This window comes from Daktulosphaira vitifoliae, unplaced genomic scaffold (assembly GCF_025091365.1).
Source record: "Daktulosphaira vitifoliae isolate Bord-2020 unplaced genomic scaffold, ASM2509136v1 Scaffold_4, whole genome shotgun sequence".
Taxonomy (NCBI): Eukaryota; Metazoa; Arthropoda; class Insecta; order Hemiptera; family Phylloxeridae; genus Daktulosphaira; species Daktulosphaira vitifoliae.
The window spans coordinates 35067677-35083658 of record NW_026099575.1 but is presented as its reverse complement, the minus strand read 5'-3'; the positions used below and the strand labels follow the sequence as shown (position 1 = coordinate 35083658).

The window sequence follows — 15982 nt, the reverse complement described above, 5'->3', positions numbered from 1 at the left end:
ATATAGGGCCACGCCGATTTATAATTTAATATCAAGTATCACCTGATATGTGCAATATCGGTCTTTATTTAAATTCGATATTTAAAAAATAGTGTATTCTAATAAAATAATCGAATATTATTACTAATAGAGTTTTTAAAGATTTAAAATACATTTTAGATTTTTAAATATTAAGTCAAATAATTATGAATTTAAATAAGGTATAGCTGATTTTATTTTTAATTTTTACAAACATTGTTGTCAATTTTATTTTATCTCTGAAGTGTTTTTTTTTTTTACAAAAATTTTAATTCAATAAAATTCTAGTCATTAAATCATTTTGCATTATTAAAATATGTTTAAATGTAGAAAAATAGAAATAAAGCTTACGAGAAATCCGTAAAAATTAATATAATGTTCTTATAATCCATACGGAATCACTTAAATTTAATTAAGTATTTATTACACATTTTAGACATTGAACCCCTAGTTTCAACGTCCAGATGATTTTTCTTACACACACTAATGGTTTTGTCAAGATTTAGAAATTCCAATTCTTTTTTCCTTCAATAATCCTCTCGATGAGAAATTTTAGAATAAGGTAGTAATTTTTTGTTTTAATTCTCAGACCCCGCTTTCAAATCTAATTACTTCACATTATTTTCGCATTTTAAAGACTTACATATTGTCTTGTGGTAATGCGCGTCGTATTGAAAATCTTCATTTGAAATATATCTTGAATTGTTTATTAATAAATATATTTGTACTCAAATTTATTGCTGTATATATTTAAGTATCCGGTCAGTTTATCACCAATTCATTACTGGTCAATTTATCGCACTGGTTAATTCGTCATGATTTTAAATTAACTAAAAAATATTCAAAATACGTGTGTTGGATATTTTTATAGACGTAACAAAAGAAAACCGTACTTTTTAATATTTCACTACGGAATTTTGAAAAAATATATTTTTGAGAACTTTATTATTAGTTTAAGAATTAATAATTCTGTCGAAAGTTGACATAGTGGTTTTTCGTCCACTTTGAAAACCATATAACAATTTGAAAATGTATTTATTCATATAAAAAAGAAGAAAGTAATATACGAATGTAAATTGAACAATTGATTGTGGGAAATAATCATACTAAGAAAAATATGTGCAATGGTATCTCTGAAGAGATTTTAAAAATTTGTCAAAATTACGAAAATTGAAACATTTTAGATTTTTTAAAAGGGATAGCTCAAAAACTTTAGCTGCATCACTAATTTATTTTTTAATGATTTTTTCTTTTGAAGTTTATTATTATGACAAAGACTAATGACAATTTTTTTTGTATTATGAATGTTATTTTAATAGGCGGTTGGGTTTAAAAATTCGTATTATTATCGCAATATCGTAAAATTGCGTATTCATTCCATTAAAAAAATATTTAATTCTGGTAATTACTGAAGCTTCTTTAGTAATATTAATTTAATTAAAACTGAGTATTAAATTTTGACAGTAAATTAACCGATAATCAATTGACCACTGCGGTGAATTTACTGCCAATGAATTAACCGGTGATGAATTGACCGGATACCTAAATATATACAGCGATAAATTTGAGTAAAAAATGATTTTTGATTTTACAGTTAAAGTTATATTACAAATAATGATTTTCAATAAGATACAGGAATCCGATATTGAATTCACCATCCACATTTCAATACATAAACTAATATATAATGTAATATCGTCGGAAGTTTTTTCGATTATATTACTCTTGGTAATAGTATCCCTTCAAAGAGGACTTATATAAAATCCTTCTATTTATATGACGTTCTAATAACTTTATTGTTATTATATAGTATAACATTTTTACTTATATCTTATAAAAATAATTAAATTATCTAATTTCTGACATTGTATGGTATAACAGATTGACGTATAATTATGGTTACTATTTGAATACTTATTTGAAATTTCAATTGTTTAATTAACAAGGCGTAATATATGTGTCCCAGAATCCGTGATATGGGCTGTGAAATCGAGGATGTAGTGGTTAGTTATCAGTCAAAGGATATACACCTGCTGCCATCATCAATATGAATCCAACTAAATACTTAATAATGTCAATAGCTCACAGAATCGGATGCGGCTGTGACGACGATTGTAAGGAATACCGTTAACGACAACACAACATAATGCAAGGTCATTGATGTGTGTTCGAAAGAGTGCGGAAATAAACGGTGAAAATTTCCAATGGTAAATAACAAACCCAAATTATTTTTGAATTAAGAATGATAGTGAATATTATTTGTTTTGTGTAATTTGTCAACTCTAGAACTTTTGGTGAAGCAAAAAATATTTCGAACAACATGACATTTTGAAAGACTTACGTAATAACCAATCTTATGACATTTGTCTAGAGTGGAGTCAAAATTTCCAATAAATGTAAACAATTAGATGTCAGTTACCATTATCGTCATGGATATAATTAGACAAAATAAATCTATAATGATACACCCGGAAACTAATTAAACCAATATTATATGATAAAACAACAACAGGATGTTAAAATAAAAACTTGGAATCCTTCCAAATTGTTGCGAAGTAAATATTGTTTTCATAAACACAAGAATTATAAGAGGAAAGTTACTAGAAAAGTATAGTAAATTTTTTATAAATGATAAATTGCAAGATAACGTTGGGGTACGAGGCCATTGTTAGCTAGAATGACTAGTATTTTTTTATTAAAATTGAATAGGTGTTTACTATTAAACAATATATTTGTACACAAGCTCACAACGAGAAATCTGGTATATTTTATCTAAAAATTTTCACAAAACGCTTTCTCATAACATATTTCAGGCAAACATATACTGGTAGCCTTTGTGCCTTATTAAAGGTTCTGTGAGATCAATGAATTGTTCCCGTTTCTTACATTCTTTAGATTTCTACATGTTACTTCAAGTTCTATTTTATGTAGGCTCAACATATGCACAAGAAGCCCGTGAAATATTTTTTGTTTAGACTACAGCTAGGGTTAAGAAATAAAAATAGAATCGAAACGATGGATCAAGTCATTTTGTTCATTTATGGCCTTCCTCGTTTAGTTGAATAATAGAATAACGTAAAAAATATAGACAACAATTGAAGGGATGAAATTTTATAGTTTTCTTATGACCCAAAAGTCAACACAAACACTGCTAAGTAATTATTTCCTTTGATGTAATAATTTATTTTATAAGAGCAAGTAGCATTTGAAATGTTAAACAATACACTTGTTAAAAAGTGATCACTGTTTAAAAAAAAAAATTTTCAAGGCGAAGTAAGTTGCAGTTTATCTAGCAAATAAACCATTGTATAAATAAAACTAATTATGTAATCAATTATAAGAAGAACAATAAAATAAAGGTGATATACTATAAATGATGCCGCATTAAAGCGCTATTATTATCTCAAAGCTCTGAATCATATTTTTATCACAGTAAAAGTAGTAAAATTTGTAAAATAAAAATTCTAATCCTTATGATCCTTTGTAATCTTTTTGTCGATTCAACTCAGAATTCAGGTATCGAAATAGCATTCATACAATAATAGAATGTTAAGTTGGAAGCCGTGACAATAACCTTACAAAAAATCAGAAAAACCTCGGAGGGTTCCAATAGGAGTGATAAAAAAAGTATTACATCGTTTATTTATAGCTGATGGTTTTATTTTGGTTATTGCTCCGGTCTAACCGTAAATTGTATTGACATTCCTAGGTCGGTGATTCTGTTAGGTCAGAAAAAGACACTTGGAATGAATGGTAGAAGAACATAATTTGTTTCACGTGTATCATTCGCTCGATTACACGCGGTATTTCATTCAGAGTCTTTCTCGTTGAAAATTTTCACGTGATTCATGATTTGGTACGCTCGAGAATTCAAAATGCAGAGTAGACAATTTGTTATTGACGAAATAACCAATAGATAGATATTGTATAGTACAAGCGTCGATCAAGTACCAAAATAAACAACAAACTTACCCGAAGCCACGTTCAATCTGCAGACGTATAGGACAATGGCAGAAAACAAAAAGAATTTGGGTTTCCAAGTCGTCGGTAACATACTCTTCGAGGACACTACACTGTTGACCGTTAAAGAGTTGCCACTCGCTTTGATTGATCTCCGTTTGGTTGTCTCGCAGGAATAGCCATTGTTGAAAAGAAGATCTTCTAAAAAATATCAAATTAAAGTTCCGGATTATTGATCATGTAATAAACGGAGTGCACTGACTTATTCATGTATATTGTACATGTTAAAATTCATGAATTGCGGACACAATAGTGTATTTTTAGAACTTAACTACTACAAAAAAGGTCCCATCATTTCCATATGTTCATTGTAACATACTCAGAAACCCAAAAATATCCCAGAGTCGTTAACAATCCGTTGGTGGTTAAATTTTTTATAGTGGACACCCCGTTGCCTCAAAAACTTCTCTCTCACCTCACTAAGACCGCCTACTAGGGTTTATAGGTCGTTTCTTTTTTTTTCAGATAATTTATGTTACCGGCGCTATTCCTAACATCTAGTATTGTTCAAGGGGGTATGCAATTGAAGGCCTTGAACTGATACTGACGATTGACCAAAAAGGCGGTAGCCCAACGCTCCACTTGGAACAATACCAAACTGAGGCGATTCGCTGACAGTCGATTCTCGTGCAACTACTAATCTACACACACCTGAGATGTTTCCCAAAACTCAATAACAGTTAATGGCTTACGAGTTTTTTAAATTTCCATAAAAATTTTATAAATAAACTCGTTTCTATTTAAATATTGATATATTTTTTATTACATCATTTCAAGATGTGTATATACAACTTAACTATAGTTAACGAATACTTGTTATACAAAACTGACGAATATTATCACCAAAATATTTTTTTTCATACATCATTAATTACAGGAATTTTCAAGAACTTAGAAAAATTTTACACAATAATTTATATTAACTTTTGAACATTTAATTATTTATTATTATTATTAACGTATAAATACCCCCAATACATAAATAATATTAAACTTTTTAACTATTATCGATAATATAGTTGTATTTAAATAACTTAATACTTTTGTAACAAAAATAATTTAATCTATTTATGATCAAATTTTCTCATTTTACTTTTCCAACGGTTATAATTTTTAACAGCAATCTAAACTAATTTTACAGTGAATCTTTCTACGTTTAATATAATTGTTTGGAATATAATTGAATAATTTTCATAAAGATTTTTCAACTCGCTGAAAAAAATTATAATACTTCATGAAAAATAAATTGTGGTTTATAAATGAATAACATAAACAGCATTATTTATAAAATGCTTTGAGTTGATCTGCTAAAAAGGGGCTTATAAAAATAAAGGGTGAAATAACTTTACAAGAGTACAAAGTGTAAGCTGTTTATATATACTTATTTTATAGACTATACTAGTATCCATTTTAATTTTAATTTCATTATAAATGAAATAGCTTATTAAAATTTTAAATTTTGATACGTAAAATAAACATTATTTTTGTAATTGCCAGTAAACAAATAAATGTATAGTCAATCTAATTGATTAATAAAACTAACTTTGTTAATTTATTGTGTAATCGAAATTAATACAAGAAAATTAATATTTTTATTTTATTCGAAATGAAAAAAAAAGATATTGAATTTATAAAATACTAATGAACACTTTTGAAAAACATGTAGTTTAATTACATTGAAAAAAACATTGTTTAGTTTATTAATTATTTTCGATCAAAATATTTCATACCTTCCAAAAGTTCAAACTTAGAAAAAAGCATAAATTTTTTAAATGTATTATATGGTCTGTGAAAAAATATCGACGGTTTGACTTAAAACAGTTTGGTATTGGTTTCAAATTTTCAATTATAAATTTTAAATAAAAAAAGTAAAACCGCTTAAACTAAAAACGTTTTTATGACTCTAAATTAAAAAAAAATAATAATGTAAAAACGGCAATCAACACACGATAGAACAATATTATGACTTAAACTGTGCGGACTTCCGTGCTGGTCGGCACCGTCAATTTCGGACTGTTGGTCGTCTCTCTCCACGGACAGGTACCGAGAATGTGCATGGGCACCGCGATCTGTTCCCGCCATATGAAATGCAACGCCGTCGACACTATCGAATGTGCGAACCATCGATTTATTACTACCGCCTGTGCCGCTAGTAGTATTTGAGCTACGCGATAGATGTGAATATTTTTGCTTATAATTCGATGTAATGCCTATTAAAATTTATACACTAAAATTTTAAAAAAAGGTCATCTTGACGCACAAAAAAAAAATGTTCTTAAAGTTTAAGTATTGTTCAATTGAGATTAAGCAAAACGATGTCTGACGAAAAATTCTCACCATTGAAATAAACATGGAAATGAAAGCCGTTTCAGTAATTAGAGTTTCATTTAGAAGGAATATACACAAGAAAATTGTTCACTTTCCCCTCCAAATGAAAAAAAAATTGTATCTTCGCCATATGACTATTTTTGCCGTGGGAGAGATATGACAGACACCCATATTCGCCTCATAATTACGCCAGTGAGTCGTTTTTATAATTTACAGTATTAAATAAAAAGAAATTTGTACACTATGAAAAAAAAATTTCCAAATTTATACATACGTGTGTTGGTTTACATTTTTAACGTAAACAATAAAAGTGGAAAGATTGATAAGTAATGATAAAAATGTTACATTTGTGTACAAATATTCGATACATTATGCCAAAGTTACACTACTTGAGTGTAAAATTAATATGTATATTAAAAATATAATACTGAGCTATAGTAATTTGCGGATCATTTCTTACGATGTTTTAACATAAATTGTGTATTTTTTTTTCGCTATAATTTGTTCAGGAGAGATCTATTCCACTCAATTTTCTCCTTCCTGGCACCGGGGCCCAGAAAAACTTATCGCCGGAACTAACAGAGACTATATTCATTTACATAGTTCTTTTTATCAATTGAAAAAACAAATTAAACTACAAATACATCTTTTTTTTTGGAGGGCTTAATTGTGTTTGTTTACATGGCACTAACTTTTTTTTAATATTACAATTATTTTTTAGAAGAGTACGCGATTGAATTAACTATATAATTTCTCAAACAAACTCCAAATTAAAATGGTCAACAAAATATTTAAAGGCTTTTTAGTATTAATTTCATCGAAAAGCCTAATTTAAATATTTGATTTGACTCGAAAAAAAAATGATCTTGTTTTTAATTAAATGCTTCAGACATAGATCAATGGAAATAGTTGTAAGGACAAATGAATATAAGGTTTTAACCCCCAAAAAAATGACGAACTTTTATTCCGTTCCTGGAGCTGTCATATAACTGTTAATCCCGGCCCTGCATTATATTAATGATTCCAAATATGGAAATTTTAGCAACTTAACACTTTGACGAGTATGTATTTTGCCTATATTATAGTCCCTTAAATTTCAATTGAAATAATTTTTTATTTTTATTAACATGAAAAAAGCTTATCTCATTGATTACAGAATATTATTAAATTAGTACACACCTGATTTCCTGTTAATTAGACCGTTAAACACATGACCTACGTCATGATATTTCAAAGGAATAGATTATTTAACTAGATAATAAATCTACTTGATCTAACAGTCGAATAATGCATGAGAAGTAATAAAGATTGTCATGCTTAGAATGATATATCTTGTTTTTTCATCATAAATTTTCTTAAACTGAAGAACGATGTTGACGCGTCAAAATCGATTATTTCTCGACTGACTATAATAATAACATAATCCCATTTATAAGCATTCAGTTTAAACAACAAGAAAAGTCAAATTTCGAGCTTAAGATAACAGAAGACGCATAAATTCTCTTGGTTTGTTTATCCAACCAAAACCGATAAAAACTTGCATGTACAGTTATTGAAGTGAAGTCGTCAAATTTTCACTACCATAGGAAATTTCAAGTGAAAACCATAACGTTCGAAACGACTGCGAGACTAATATTTTGAAAGTAATAAAAGTCGAGGACTATCCCAATATTGATTGTATACAAATATGTGACAAAAAGTAAGCGGCGCGTCACCCGTTCGTCTTGCCCTACCGTTCTTCCTTCGCGCGATCATGTGACTATTAACGGTATTATGCAAACATTCTTATGCACGTTGTTTTCCCCGGTCGGGTTCAATTTAAGGGTCATATTTAATGGATTTTTGGAGGGGAGGCGGCCGTTGGACGAGGATAAAAAGTAGAAACGCACCAAGTATCGATGCGACGCACAAGGCGGCGGTATTAATGCAACAAGCTCGGGGTTAGGTCGCGGTCAGGTCGTATAAACGCGGCTCCAAGAGAGCGGTGGCCCCAGTCATTGTAGCAGCCTTCTTTAGACGGGGGAGTGTCTGGTTTTATACAGGTGTCTAGACGGTAAATAAGCAAATCTTTTTCTCGGCCGCGGCTGTTCGTCAATTCAAACACACACACTAACACAACATATTATAGACGGTCGTCAGCAACTAGTGTAGAGGTAGTCCCGAGGCCGCCTCGGTCACTGCGCCCATCATTACTGTTGTTGGAGTGCTTTTTACCACCTCCTCGCCTTCCCTGTACACACACACACACATTCGCACGGTACGTAAATGTGCGTACCTTTTATTTATATGTATTAACAGTAACCATGTATATTTATATACCACGTCATATGTGGATAAGTATGCGTGTGTGTATTCCGTATGTATTTAAATGAGAGGCATTTCGTAGCATTGTTGTTCTATCGTGGTTGCGGCGACTGGCAGTCGCTCGCGAAGTCGCAATAAACAGACCGATGAACCCCTTGAGATACGCGGGCGCGCGCTCGCGTTTCACAAGAGGACATCATCAATAGCAATAGTCACAACAACAGCAGTAGCTAGTCGACGAAGAGGAACTGCAAGTTATAATATTATAACAACAACATTAACTAAACCACTCGGCTAGGCAAGCCATCGACGTAGGTAATGCGGATAGTAAACCCTCCTGAGAACAGTCATACACTTGCTCACCTCGGACAATCCGCACTGCAGTTATAGTTATATATTTGTGTATTATTCTGCACATGCACTTATAATATATCGAGGTCACCGCCACTGTCACGAAGAACGTTGGTAGCAACTAGTGTCACCTTTCCGCACAGCCTCGTGTGTGATCGGTTTATATCAGAGGCAACGTCCATCTCGCGATAAGAATGTATATCAAAATGAAAATCAAATCAATTTTTCACATTTCAGATAAACAAAAGAAAAGAGCTTTTTTTGGGCATCGTTTTTGTGTCTAAACTAACTAAAACTCTCATATATATATATAATATTTGCATCATTTCCAAAACAAAATGAAAGTTATTACTTAATAAGATGAAATCATCCCAAGTTAACAAACAATACAAATTGTAAAATCAAAAACATGTTTTCATTCCAATGTATAACATTTAAATATCTCAAAGCTTGAAAAATAAATTTTTTTATAAGATGTATTTCAACAACTTTCAATTAGACACAGAGTTGAAGTATGACTGTCTATGCACGAACCAATCCATTGCAATGATCCTGTGAATATATTTTTATTTTATTTTATGTATGTCACTTTTCTTAGCTAAATGTTTTTAACATTTCACACTCTTATGTATATAAATACTATACATTTTTTAATCATAAAATTTCTAAATCCACATTATCACTTATTCGCCGAATAACAATTTTTCAGATAATAATTTTTATTTTAGACGACAAAAAATACATCAATATTAATTTATAGTTTAAATAACTCAAAATTTTTCAATTGGTATAATGTATTTATAATTTACATAAATTTGCTGGAATAATGGTAACCATGAATAATTTTCTATTTAAAAAATAAAGAAAATATATAGTTTTAATTCAGTTCATTTAAAATTACCGCGAGTATTTCTCCATAGTTATTATTACTTACAAATTTCCAAAAGCTTTTTAACTGTGTTATTTTCTACGTTATTTCATATAAGTTAAAAAATTTTGCGAGGCAACTCAAAACGGATACATTTTTCATGTTTTCATTTATGGTGCTTGCTTATCTTTTTATTCCTGTTCCATTTATACAGGTCTCTCTTTCAGTAGTATTTTAGTTCTAACGTTTATCATATTTTTGGACAATAAATTTTCCAAGGAGAAAAAAACGGTGACTCCAAATGTCATATCAGGACACGCTATTTTGAGACATCTACACAAACAAAGAATTTTGAAACCGAAGAAGGCATTTTTGAGAATAGTACAGCCAACAGTTCATCTAAAACCGATCTGATCAAAACACTGCAAAATTCATCGCATTACAGATAAACAAATAATGACAATACCGACGCTGACACACATTTTAACTCCAAAACGCTATAAAGGCGTGAAAGAACATCATTTCAATTCAAATAAGTCACTCGACTGAATCAATTCAATCACATACAACAGATTCGTCATTTACCAGTAACACTTCGCAAATTAAACATAAGTTGGACAGTAATAGCTCCAATAAAATTAGCTTTTTCTGCTAGTTCAAATTGCTATTCTAAAGACACTTTGTTTGAAAAATTTGATGACGGAATTCTCTTGGATTATGGTAATTCAATTAATACTCTAGTAATATTTATTTTTTTAATGTTAACTAATATTTGAAAATCATTTTATTCCGTGTGCCCTGAAATTTTAAGCAAGCATATTGCCAAGACGTGTGTGGGTTACAATGTAGCAATGGACCCGTTTTGTGGCGCCGGAGGTAACGTAATTCAGTTAGCAATGAAGTATAAAAAAATGATCGCGATAGACATTGACTCGAAAAAATTGGAATTTGCTAAGAAAAATGCGAAAATTTATGGTTTGAGGGATAAGATCGAATACATCGAGGGTTATTTTTGCTCTTTAGCAAAATACCTAATGAAATACAAGGCTTGTAACTTCGCCTTCGTGGGGAGGACCATCGTACAAAAACCACAAAACATAAAGTTCGAAGAAAAATATGCCTAGTGAATACGAAGGTGGCGGTCGAACGATCTTCGAATTAGCTCGAAATATTGCTCCCGACGTAGCACTACACATACTTAAAAATACTGATCGAAATGAAGTAAGTTTCTATTTCATACGCAATACATATAACATCAGTTAATATTTTTCAATTCATTTTTTAGTTATTCAAATTAGGAAAATACTTTAATAACAATTAATACAAAATAACTTTATCAATGGAAAACTGGATTCCATAACCACATTTTTTGGTAGATTCAATAACATGAATTCAAAACACCAACAAACTAATATAAAACCCTTCAGTCAAAAAAGAAAACATAATTAATATGTACGATCAAATGTAACATTAATTTATACAATTTTGGTGCTCTACAATTATTTTTGAGTTATTATTTTTATTTGGGCTTTTTAGTATGTGTTTCTATAACATATTTTTTATTTTGTGATTGTTATTCATTTTCTACTTTTCAATTTATTTTTTCCTATTTAGTGAGCTAATTATCACTTTTAAAAATTGTGTAAATCATTGTTAACGAGTCTTAATAAATAAGTTGTGTTGTAAAGCAGTTTTATTAATTCAAAAATTAATTTATTAATCATTTTAAATGCATAAATATAAAAAATTGAAAATTCCTTATTTCCAAATAAAAGACTACGAAATTTCCTTGTTTATTTTAGTTAGTGACGTATATGAAATATCAATAAACAAATGTTTTATACATTATTTGAGTAATGATTTAATTGGATTTCCGTGTAAATGAGCAAAATAATCATGGTCGTATTTAAGATTTTGGTGTGGGGAGCTTCTTAAGTTTTAACCTCTTTAAATTTGTTGACGATTTAAATTATTAATATTTTAATAATTTTATGAAACTATGACAACACAATTTTTTCTGTTTGTATCAATGCCAGAGCATTATTAAAAAAAATTCTGAATTTAACACTGACCAGGTTTCTTATATTAAATTAAAATAATAGGTATACTAAATGTATTATAATAATTAAGCTAGAGACTAAAATCCGTTACGACATATTTTACCTTATTGTCTTAATAAGAATGCAATATAAGCCAATGAGTAAAAAACTAATAGGACAATTGGGGTGCTCGGCACTATTTAAAAACTTTATGTGTCCGTCGAAGATACTAAATAGAATTTTTTTGGTAGTTTCAAGAGCATGAATTTTAAAAAACCAACAAACTAACATAAAACCCATAAGTCAAAAAAGAAAACATAATTAATACTGGACATGATCAAATTTTGCGATTGACAAAGTCGCCGGTTTTAACAATCATATTCACCTAAAAACTCTTATATTTTGCCTCAGTTATACTGCAAGATGAACCTTTTATCTTTAATAATAAATAATTATATAATAACAAATATACACTTGTTTTAATCACTTTTTCGGGGAAATTCTTTAACATGAATGTATATAACTCACTAACTGATATAAGGCTCTTCAATCCAATCAGAAAATGTATATAATTATCAATATGGCCAAATTTTATCATTGAAACGATAAAGACAATAACATTGAATACGGATTTTTAAACTATTTATATTCAATACCATTATCAATTACGACATCAACTATTTAAGATTTACATCGATGCTAATTACTATGTTTGACAAAATTACAAATTTTTGGCTATTTAACTCATAACATATATTTTTTGCCTAGGTCATAGCTGCAGATATTATAAAATAAATTTCACTCGTTGAAACCTGTTATAATTTTTTTGCTGACTAAATACTTTCTAACATTTTATTTTTTATTTTGAAACGACTTTTATTAATTTACTCCTCTTTGGATTTAGTCTTCTGACAAAATAGTAAACGTAATCAATTCGGCAGTATATATAATTTTTGCCGTTCAAAAGATTCAGACATCCACTAATTTAGCTCACTATTTATATATAACACAATTCAACGTATTTTGATAAATGCGCATATAAGTGGCAAGTAAATTTAACTTATATTTTTTTTGTTACTAATATTAATAATTCAAGTATAATTTTATTTTTTGTACTTTTTGTATGATATTTTTATTTCTAAAAAAAATATTTAATATTGTATAGTTCATTTTCTTGTTTTATTTTAAATAAAAAATACAAATTATTATGATTACTTAATATGTATATTAATAATTACCACAAAATAAAAAGTTATACCCTATGAAATTTAATATTTAATTATACCTAATATATTAATATTGTTAATTCCTAAAACGTTTCTTTATAATACTGTTTAAGTTTTATTATTTTAATAAATTAAAATTAATTCCTGAAATTTTCTCTTATTTTTAATTACAAGCTATATTTAATATTGTATACCTTCGAGTATAGATAAGTGTCTTTCAACAAAATTATGTAAATCAAATTACTGTACAAAAACATACATATTATATTGATATTTCAACAGTAGTAGGCAAAAAATTAAATATAAAAATATATTAATAATGAAATGATTTCTGGACAAATAAGCTTTTTAGCTATCAAATTAGCTGGATTTAGCTGATGAACAACGGGATTCTAACGATTGATGAAAAAAATATATTTATATTGTTGTGAGTCCAATTAAAAAAAGAAATACATGGATTTAATTATTGTATTGTATTTATGATAAACATGCATTTTGATTTTAGTATTTTTAGTAAACATTTTTTTATTGTTTGGGCATAAATAATATTGATAGTCCAGCATAATTTGTTTTATTAAATAAAATGTTTTAAATAAATGATTAAGTTGGTATCATTTTTAACTTTTTTAATAACGAAAAAATCATAAAAAGTGAAGTATTAGTATATTTAACTTGAATTTAATTTCCTTTTATAAAAGTTAAGTACTTTTTTTTTATATGACTGTCAACTAGCCTAAAAAACAAAGAAACGTGGTTAGTATAACTTCATGACTGGAGACCAAATACTTAAATTTTAAAATACCTTTTATTATTACCATCTAAAAGCTCCTACGCTGATATTTTAAATAACTTAGCTTTATTCGTGATTTGAGTAGGTCGTTGATAACAACGTAATATCTTCTTAAAGGAAAATTAAATATTATCTTTTTTGGAATTTTACAAATGTTTCTAGGGCATTGTTAAATTTAAAGTACAATTAGAATATAACAATCAATTATTAAAAAGTCATATCAACATCACACAATTTGAGGTGAAAAATACAATTTTTTTTGATATTATAATACAAGTAAAAATATCATTATTGTAGTATAATAAAAATCAAATAAAAATTATAAGTATTTATGCTAAAAATATTTTTTTTTTCAAATATTCTCAGATGATTATTTGTAAAACTCAGCATTAAAATTTAGTGTAGATAATAAAAAAAACATGATCAATAATAATCCGATTTATTAGTTAACATTCAAATGTATTTTTAACATAATTGAAAAAATTTCACTACAAAAAGTAAGTAGCTTATTTTAGGATAACGATTAATACATATTAAAATACTATAAAGTACAAAAATGCTTGTACATTTATCTATTAATTAATGTGACACCTAATGTATACAAAGGAGTATTTATAATATCAAATAAAAATATCTTTTAGTACTCCATAAAAAGTTTAACTTTAAAAATGGAGCAAACCTTTTGCAGTAAATCTTTCAATTAGTAATTAATGAACAGTTAAAGAAAAAATACTATTCTCTGTCATATTTTGTACAATATTATTATTATTTTATTGATACAGAAATCCAATCAACTTTTTTTTAACTAAAATTACTTTTTTAAAAAAATTGAAAAAATTACTAAATTGTGTGTAATTTTTAATCTTTAATTTAAAAAATAAAGATTAAATTTAAAGAACTATCTTTGTTAATTGATTAAATTATTTTAGTAATTAACAATTAACGAAACACTTCTCTAGTAAAAAAGAATAATTCTAAAATTTTTTTAATCTGTTACATAAAATATTTAAAATTTAAAAATTAGACTTACCCTGACAACGTTAATAACTTTTGATGTGAAAATAAATGTTTATATTTTTTCGATATACTTTGTATACATAAACTCTGCGTATGTGCATATAAGTGTAGAACCAATAAAATTTCTAACTTCTTTAGTGATAATTTAGTAATGTTACTCTATATTAGAAGAATCAGTCTTTTATAGGTCGGAAGCTGTGTGGGGATATTAACCATAAAAAATGTTTATTTCAAAACGGTACAAAACCGGTAGGCACTCCAACACTTAGTTATTCTTTGTTGTAATAAAATCCCTCTCTCCATCTAAGTATTTTATTCTCCTAACAAATTCGATTGAAGGGTGTTTTAAGCAGAACTAATATTATTTTAATATATATACAGGTTTTGATAAACCATTGACTATTTTTCAGGAAGTTGTATTTTATGTAACTGTATTTAATAAAATGTTATTTATTTTATTTTTTAAATATACTTTTTTACTATCAAAGGCAATAATAATATTAATAATTATTATTAAATTAATGATACAAACAATAGGTTTAAATGATATTTTTTTGAAAAAAATTTTAACTTAGTTATAAAATATTGAGCAATAACAAATTTGCAAAAAATTTAAATCATCCCTCAGAATTCGTGTTAAATTTTAAAGTTTAAATTTTGATTGTTCCATTTTCTTAAGCGTTATAGGAGGGTATTTTCTCTTCAACTTATCTACTAGCAATAAACAACTTTTATTTCACCTAATTAAATTGTTTAATAAATAATATCTAAGCGAATATCAACATTCAGCTGAATAGATTTTAAATTATCTCAATCAACTTTATGTTTGTTTAATGGTAAAATAACTTTTTCTATAAAAGAAAATTTTATAATAATACTGAATGATCGAATAATGTGCCTCCATTTGTTAGCCCTATAGCTAATTCATATTTAACACGCTTATTATATACCATAGATCAGATTTTTTTACAACAAAATTATCATGGATGCAATAAAATAAACTACATTGTATGTGAATAGT

At 27.7% G+C, this 15982-nt stretch overlaps 1 protein-coding gene across 2 annotated transcripts in view; it reads right to left on the bottom strand.

Annotated features, from left to right (window-relative positions):
- Positions 1–15106, bottom strand: part of LOC126905445 (follistatin-A) — a 35929-nt gene extending 20823 nt beyond the window's left edge. The window contains exons 1-2 of one of the 2 annotated variants that reach the window (XM_050685135.1): positions 14975–15106; positions 3991–4179 (exon numbers count right to left, since the gene is read on the bottom strand). In XM_050685135.1, the coding sequence (XP_050541092.1) occupies positions 3991–4072 (82 nt within the window). In that variant the 5' untranslated portion in view covers positions 4073–4179; positions 14975–15106. Of the gene's footprint in view, positions 1–3990; positions 4180–5768; positions 6138–14974 lie in introns of those variants that run through there. The other variant, XM_050685134.1, reaches the window with a different exon arrangement.
- Between the last annotated feature and the right edge of the window lie 876 nt (positions 15107–15982).